The 9,036-nt window shown below is 31.5% G+C and overlaps 1 protein-coding gene across 1 annotated transcript; it reads right to left on the bottom strand.

Annotated features, from left to right (window-relative positions):
• Nucleotides 1–2,474: 2,474 nt before the first annotated feature.
• LOC133832426 (uncharacterized) lies at nucleotides 2,475–5,055 on the bottom strand. Its single transcript, XM_062262770.1, has 4 exons — nucleotides 4,185–5,055; nucleotides 3,756–4,073; nucleotides 2,891–3,439; nucleotides 2,475–2,809 (listed from the first exon to the last, which is right to left on the bottom strand). The coding sequence occupies exons 1-4, from the start codon at nucleotides 5,053–5,055 to the stop codon at nucleotides 2,475–2,477; spliced, it is 2,073 nt and encodes a 690-aa protein (XP_062118754.1).
• Between the last annotated feature and the right edge of the window lie 3,981 nt (nucleotides 5,056–9,036).

The raw sequence follows: 9,036 nt of genomic DNA, 5'->3' as shown, positions 1-9,036 counted from the left end.
AAATTAAAAAAATATCTAAACCAAATTCTATAATAAAACAACTGTAAATATGTTTGGCTTTACCAACTCATCAATCAATCTTGCATAACCTTTGCGACTACAAGTGTGGGGTAGTTGCTTTGTCCGTATTTTTTTGAATTTCTTGCTTGTAGCCTAAGAATATAAAGTTAATAGAGACATTAAACTATAAATTTTAATCATAAATATATTTGGTTATAAGATGTTAAGAATAAAATACCTTAAACTCAGCACTATTTTTTTCCTTAACAAAACTTTTCCACTCATTCATAGATTTAATATTATCAGGCTTTAGTTTCAATCTTGCTTCTTCATTTGGTGCATTTGTTATTTTAGTAACTAGCCTTGATTTCGAAGCTCTCCAAAGATCTGCCATACTTTTGAATATATAGGTCTTTTGCCAATCTTTGTCAACCTTATATCTTGCCTAGTAAAATTAATAATAGGTTAGTATTAATGTAAATGAATTTCAACAAATTTCATGTTCAATGCATAAAACCTGAGTATATATACCTGAATAGATTTCCATAAGACCTCTTTCATTCCTAGAGGAATCTTCCTCCAATCTTTTATTGTTACTGGTACAATTTCTCTAACAAGTGCACCCAAAAATGAAGACAAAGATATTGATGTTGCACCTATTGGTTGTCCCTTTGAGTTAAACTTAACTTCCAAACGACCATCACTGTCTATTGCAATAGACTTCATTTTACTAGGGCCTCTAGTTCTCTTTTGGGTAATAGGTGCAACAACTTCTTCAGGTAGTTCTTGTTCGTCAGGCAAATTTTCAACAATTGTTTCATTTGGGTTTTCTGGAATTTGTAGGCGTTGTGATTTTGTTGTGGCTGTTGGTGAGATGGCATGGTGATTTGAAGGACTAATTTCTACTTCAACCACTCTTTTAATAGATCCCCTAGTGGCTGTCTTTGAAGCTAAGAATGGAGAAATTAGGTCATTAGTAGGTGGTCTCACTATTTTTTCAAGGGAGTCTATTGGTTGTTCAACCTCAAATAGATTTTTAAGAGATCTCCTTGTCACAGGGGAGATGGGTACTTCTTCTTCATCAGAAGAGTCATTTCTTACAATCATTCTACGTGTATTTTTCTTTGGAGACACATCCTTAGTATATCTCTCTTCAACAACCTTATCCATTTCCAAATTTAGTCTAAAGCTCTTCCTCTTTTCATTGAGGAGTTTAACTAATTTTCCTGTAGGTGTGTGTTTTGGCCTCTTTCCTTTTGTAGATGGAGGTGACATATCTTGTACTTGGCAAACTCTTTGACTAGTTTCTGATCAACCGTTTCTATAATTAGTAAGATTTTTGATGAGTTGCAAAAATCATATATAACAACATATTATCAATTATCACAAAAAAAAAACATATAATAAAAGTCAGAAAGAAAGAAATAAATAGTCATTCTTGGCATCAAAGACATGTTTTCAAGAGTTCTTCGCTAAAAATACACAAATAAGAAACAACAAATTAATGAGCTAAAGTATAAACTGAAATTTCCATTGATTACAACTTTGAATGTCAAGTGCAACATCTTCTACAATTTACAAAAAACACAACAATAATCAAACTAATATACCCTCACAATCATCTCTAACATATTGTTCATCTTCCACTACATTATACAACCTAGATTCAGTAACTTCAGACATTACAGGCATGAATTCTTGCTCATCATAATTTTCCATGTCATAAAAACCTCTAGGGGGTGCCCTAATCACCACATACCAATTGGAAGAATCATGTTCTCTTGAGTAGAAGACTTGTTTAGCTTGTGAGGCTAAAATAAAAGGGTCTCTACCAACAGACCATTGACTTTGGTGTAGATTAACTAAAGTAAGACTATCCTCCACCCTAACACCGTTAGGGACATTTGCCCAATCACATTTGAAAATTGGAATCTGAACTATATAGTAATCTAACAAGATTATCTCCCTTATAACCCCATAGTATGAAACTAAATTAGGAACTTGAGATACATCTTTGGCACTAGATCTACACATAGTTGTAGCTTCAATTGAGACACCACTATTCTGTGTGGACTTCTCAATGTCATGTACATGGAATCTTTGACCATTGATAATATATCCAGTGTAAGAAGCAGCATGTTTTCTGGGTCCATATGCCAGCCATTTCAACAAATCAGTTTCATCACAAGTTGAGGAATGCATAGGAACCTATACAAATAATAGTATGACATTGTTAATTTTCTTAATGATATTTAAAACAACTGATATGAACCAGTTAGTTTGCATTAATTTACCTTTTCCTTCATCCATGTTGAAAAAGTTTGTATATGTTTCTTCCAAAGTAATCCACTATTTCTCTCATATATTTTGTTTGTTTTTTTTCAACTCCTCTAAGTGAATCCTAATTTATAGGACCAATGAGTTAGTATTACTACATTTTTAATAAAAAAACAATAATTTCTAATATCAGACACTTACTCTAGAAAAGGCTCCACAACAGATGTATTTAACAGAATGTATCGATGTGCAATTTCTAACAACTCATCTGTCAATATAATTTCTTTCCTCCTAGAAATTGGACGACCTTCAAGTATCACATCATTTGACCACTCTTCATTTCGACCTTCTTTTGTGTTTAGTTCAATTGAATGGTCAGTGAATTCATTACAAAAGCTCACACACTCATCTGCAAGATAACACTCTGCAATACAACCTTCAGGCCTTGCTCGATTTCTGACATAATCTTTCAATATCTTCATGCGTCTATTAATCACACAATTGCTCATCATTAATAGAATGTTCACATAAACTAATAAGAATAAACAAAACAATTAAGTCTTAGTGATTCACCTCTCAAATGGATACATCCATCGAAATTGGACTGGTCCACATAGTCGTGCTTCTCGTCCGATATGAACCACTAAGTGAATCATGACATCAAAAAATGATGGTGGAAAGAATCTCTCTAGTAAGCATAAAGTTTCAATAACATCATTTTCTAATGTCATTATGCTTTCTCTATCAAGAACACGTTGACATATTCGATTAAAGAACGTGGATAATCTTATTATAGCATCTCTTGGATCCAATGGCATCAATCCTTTTATAGCCACCGGTAGTAATTGTTGCATCAAAATGTGGCAATCGTGTGACTTAAGGCCCATGAGCTTGCATTGTTCCATTGAAACACAATTTCGAATATTTGAACTATATCCATCAGGTACTTTCAATGAGAACAACCTTTTACAAAATAATTCTTTCTCAAGCTTTGATAGTGTGTGTAAAGCTGCAGGAAGATAGGTTCTAGTCCCCTTCTCTTGTGGGTGTAATGCACTCCTAATACCCATATGTTGCAAATCCAAGCGAGCTTTTAGTCCATCTTTACTTTTTCCAGCAACATCTAGCAATGTATTACAGATGCTTTCACAAACATTTTTCTCTATGTGCATCACATCCAAATTGTGACGAACATACAATTCCTAAAAAAATTGCAAAAGAAATAACTAATGAAATTCCTCCAAAAACAATAATTTACACAAAATTTTTTTAGAGTAGTAAGAATGTGCTAACCTTCCAATAAGGTTACTAAAAAAATATGGATCGTTTTTTCCACATTTCTTTTGAATCATTTTGTTTCCTTTTCTTTGAAGTGGATTTTCCCCAAACATTCACAAAATCTTTAAGGTGTTCAGCAATTGTAGTCCCATTCATGATTCTTGGGGGATTTCCATGCTCAACTTTTCCATCAAACCAACTTCTTTTACTCCGAAATGGATGGTCTTCTTTAAGAAATTTCCGATGACCTCGATATGAAAACTTCCCACTATGTTTTAGCCACTCTGAATGAGTACCATAACCACATAGGGGACAACTAAAACATCCCTTATTTTTACAACCAGCAAGGTTCTCGTATGCTGGAAAATCTTGGATTGTCCACATCAAAATAGCCCGCAACTTGAAATTTGTGTTGTCCAATGCATCATGAGCATCAACACCCTCATTCCATAATAATTTCAAGTCCTCTATGAGGGGTTCTAAGTATATATCAATATCATTCCCATGCTGTTTAGGTCCTGGAATTAACATTGATAATAAAATATTCTCCTGTTTCATGCACAACCATGGGGGTAAGTTGTACATGACCAACAAAACAGGCCAAACACTATACTTAGAACTTAAATTACTAAATGGGTTAAATCCATCTGTGGAAAGGCCAAGTCTAATATTTCTCTCTTCATTTGAAAATGATGGCCATTTATCATTGACTAGCTCCCATGCTGCTGAATCCACTGGGTGACGCATTTTTCCATCGCAACTTTTATTGTTGTGATGCCATCTTAATTCCTTTGAAATTCTTTTAGACATGAACATCCGTTTCAACCTAGGGATTATAGGAAAGTACCTCAAAACTTTTGCTGGGACACCATGTCGAACCTTTTTAGTCATCTTATCTGACATCCAACGTGAGGTTCCACATGTTGGACATTCTTGCAAGTTTTCTTTATCTTTTCTAAACAAACAGCAATCATTAACACACGCATGAATCTTTTCATATCCTAAATCAAATAATCGAAGAAATTTTCGAACCTCATACATAGACTTGGGGATCATATTATCTAAAGGAAACATATCATTCAAAAGTCTTAACAATTCATCAAAACTTTTGTCAGACCATCCATTGGTAGTTTTAACCTTATACAATGCAACAATTGACGATAACTTAGTATATTTAGTGCATTGTGGATATAATGGAGTGTCTGCATCTTCTATTTTTTCCATAAAAGTGTCATCATGACCTTCTAGATGACTTTCAAAATCACAACCATCAATATTTGTAGCCCTAAACAAGTTGTAAGAATCAAATGTTTCCATTGTCTCTACATCATCATCTCTTGATAATTCTTCCCCATGATGAAACCAGATTTTGTATGTTGGATCAATCCCATAAATGACTAAGTGTTCATACAAAATGTTAATACATTGGTGACTTAAGTTTCGACAAACTTTGCATGGACACAATAACTTTTCTGGATAACCAGCTAGCTTTTCTGACATTTCTACAAAATTCTTAGCGCCTTCTCTATACTCATCCGAGGCTCTACAATTCAAAGACAAGTTCATATTTATAATATATTAGTAACAAATACAGTAAGTTACTAATTTTACTAAGCTAGCACTAATTAAATCCCTAATTATTATTACCTATTGAAGCGTAGCCAATTTTTATCCAACATGATCACCAATTTAGTTGTCCTGTTCTAACCAACAAAAAGCAAAATTTTGATAAGTCTATGTAATGGTAAATACAAAATTGTATCAACCAAAATATACTATATGATTTGATTTTTAAAATTACTTGATTTTGAGTTCAGAAATGAATTTAAGCTGTTTATTTAGTCTTATTGCTAAACTTGAGATAATTTTGGCATTTCCAATACTCATCTCAAAGAAATATTATATATATTTACATATATATATATATATATATAAAGAGTATTGACAGTTCAAGAATTTGATATCTATTTCAATATGGTAGTTTGAGGGAGCTTCTGATGAGGGAAATAAATGAGTTAGTATATGGGTTTTGGTTCATCGATCTATGGATAGGAAAGAAAAATGAAGGAACTTTTCTAATTTATTATTCATATAAACCCATTATTTAGTTCTGAATTTTATAACCATAAGTAATTAAAAGTACTAAAAAGCCTCAGTTTCCTTCTTTTTGTCTATTCTTTTTTCTATCCTACTTATTTTTTATTTATGGTTAAAAGTGATAAAATTTATGATGGTAAGGAGTTAGTATATGTTTGTCCAATTCGGGTCATGGTACTGTCAACTGCACATTCACCCCTTGCAAGTGATTATTTTGTCTCAACTGAACCCACATCATCTGATATATATCAGTATATCTACCATTTCCTACATCTGAGATGGAGGAAATGGTGTTTAAGCTGAGTTGTGTTCTGTTTACATATTATGAATTTCAGTGTTACCTTATCTAAATAATGCGTGAAGGTTTAAAGCAAGTTGTGCTAGTAATCATAACTGTAAACTTTTATCAACTTTCTTTCACTTGTTAGATTTACATGTATGCATGTATGTGTGTATGAATTTGAATTAAATTTACAAGTACACTCACTATGGCTTCATCATACATGTTTCATTTGTGTCAAAAAAACTTATCAAACGCCTAAAAATATATATAAAGCTTTTTTTTTTAAATGAAATTTTCCTGGGAGAATGAAAGTCAAGAAATACCAAGACTGATATGAATCTTGAATTTTGTTGAGGAAAGAAAACAGGTATAAAAAATGAAGAAAATATTTTCATATGTATTTCGTAAAATAAGAAACAGATAAAATGAATAGCAAAATTATTTTTTTGTTTTCTCAGAAAGAATTTTGAAGGAATGTTTTCAAAAACAAAAAAATAAAGAAAAGAAAGAAAGGTTTGGGTCTGATAGGAATATTCAAAGCCTCCTTATCATAAATTATAATGCATGATAAGTATAATTTTAGATTAGAAAAAAAAAATGTTCATACCCCTCTCCATTTACATTTTTAAGGAAAAAGGATAGAGAGGGGAGATGAGGAAAAAAAAAAGAGAATAGAAATATTTTTAGTTGAACTTTTAAAAAAAAAAATGTAATACGCTTTTAATTGAAGGGAATATATTCATTTAATTGTAAGTTTGATAAATATCATATATTGTATTAGGATTAATAATTAAGAATTAGAGTGAGTATTGTGAACTCAGGTGTTGGTGGCTGATGGTTTATGTATTTGGAATAAACAAAATAGTGATGATTTGTTGTAGTTTAGAATATTTGATGAGAATTAGTAGTGACTAAAGTATGATGTGGTAGGATATTATGTGTGAGTGTAGTTTATGTTGTTGAGTAGAAAAGTGATAAAGTATGATGTGGTATCGATTCGATGAAATTTAATCCTCATCTGAGTTGATACAACTAAATAGATACATATTTTATCTGTACTAGTATTCTATTCTAATTCTATAATAGTTCTTTCTTATTTATCTCTACAAACTCCATTAGCAGCCTTCTGAAATAGGTGATGACTTTAATTATGCCAGCTTTGTGAGGGAGAAAAGATCTAAAAGATAAATGGAAGCTAGTTAAGTTATACTTGTACACACACACACAACACATATCTTTAGTTGTTTTAAGCAGTTATGGATTATGGTTTTAGTTCACCTTAAGATTTTAGATGTACCTATATTCAAGTGTAAGTCACTACACTTACTGTAAGTTCTCTCTATTCAAGTGCTGATGTACCTATATATCCATGCACCTACTATTATAGAATTCAAAAGTTTGAGATCTTTCTCTCTGATGAAGGTACCATTATTGTTAAATATCATTTGTATTTACCAAATGACCCCACCAGAAAAGGCTAAAACTTGATGTTTAGAACATGAGAAATATCTGGTAATTATGTCATGAAGTTGATTTTGTAAGAATACATTCTATGTGCTTTTGCATGATGATGAACTGCAAGGCATTAAGGAATTGAATCCTGCTGAACATTGAATATAGTTTCTGTTTTCTTCTTTTTGGTTATAACTTTTTCATTTCTTAAGATCTGTGACCTGTTTCTTTTTGGTTCAAGCAGTCACCAATTTTTAGTTCTCCCAACTTGGTATGTTTCTGATTTTGTTTAACTATGAGTGTACGAGACTCTTGATCTAAGGGATGGAGGATAAGACTCTTGTGTTCCTTTTTTGTTTTGATAAGTAAAGGTAGCCATGTTTTCCTATATCATATTTAAATGTGATTATTTGATTTTTATTTTTGCTGATTTTTCTACAATGTGATTAAATGTATTTTATTATTGTAATAACAAAGATGCAAAGTATAAAAGGAGTTGTTTTAAGCAGTTATGGATTATGGTTTTAGTTCACCTTAAGATTTTTCAAGTTCACTCTGTATTTAGTTGATTGATGACTAAATTTCTATGGTTTCGATTTTCCCCACATGGGTTTCGATTCTACTTTCAAATTTCTATGGTTTTTGAAGTTTATTAGATATACATCAAATAACTAACAGAAAATCAGAAAACATTCTAGGCATATTTATTAACCAACCATCAATCATTATCAATTCAAAATATTCAATCAACACACAAGTTTTCTTCCTTATCTCGCCGCAGCACACAAATTTCTCAGAACCTACTTCACTAATACACACAAGTTCTCAACCTTCCGTTATCACCGCAGCACACAATAATAATAATCTCAGAACCTACTTCACTATGGATGAATATCTAAGATATTCAAACTCCTCTAACATTTGCAAAGTATTTTAACAAAAATAAAAGAAAACATACCTCTTGCAAACTGCTGCAAATAAAGTTCCCTCCAATTCTGAATTTCTGAAAGAGTTAAAGAAATTTAGAAACTTGTGTAGAGAACCCAATAAATCAAAAAGTCATGTCACAAATATGTTCAACCATGTAAGTCATAACTTTGCATGCTAACATATATGCACACTGTGAATGTGAGGAGCTTATATAAATTAAAAATATTCCATAAGCAAAATATATAAACTTAAATCATATGATTAGCTGAGTTTGATTTATTATATAATAATACTAAAATTTTAGTTGGGATTTTATATAATAATTATATAATAATAAAATTATGTTCAACCTTCGGACCCTCATGATGACTCTTCTTGAATTTCTTGCTAACCCATGTAAGAAGCAACAAGAATATAACTTAATTGCCCAACACTCATCTTTAGATAGTTATGGCTCTACTAGATTAATATTTTAATTTATGGGAACCATCGTTTTGTTGGAAGAAATAAGAAGCTACACATATTGATTAGTAGATACAAGTAGCTTTTAAAATGACATCCATCAATTTACGTGGTGTAAAGTAAGTTTTCAAGATAGGGTGCTGATTTATTTTGTTCTGAGCTTTAGATGATTGAAATCAGCATTTCTACGAAGACATAATTACAAGATGTATCTAGTTTTAGAAACTTAGGAATGGTATCCATTAATATAAGTGGTG

Source organism: Humulus lupulus, chromosome 4, assembly GCF_963169125.1.
Source record: "Humulus lupulus chromosome 4, drHumLupu1.1, whole genome shotgun sequence".
In the NCBI taxonomy this organism is placed as follows: Eukaryota; Viridiplantae; Streptophyta; class Magnoliopsida; order Rosales; family Cannabaceae; genus Humulus; species Humulus lupulus.
Note: the sequence above shows the minus strand (reverse complement) of the source record. Positions and strands in the feature narration are given on the sequence as shown.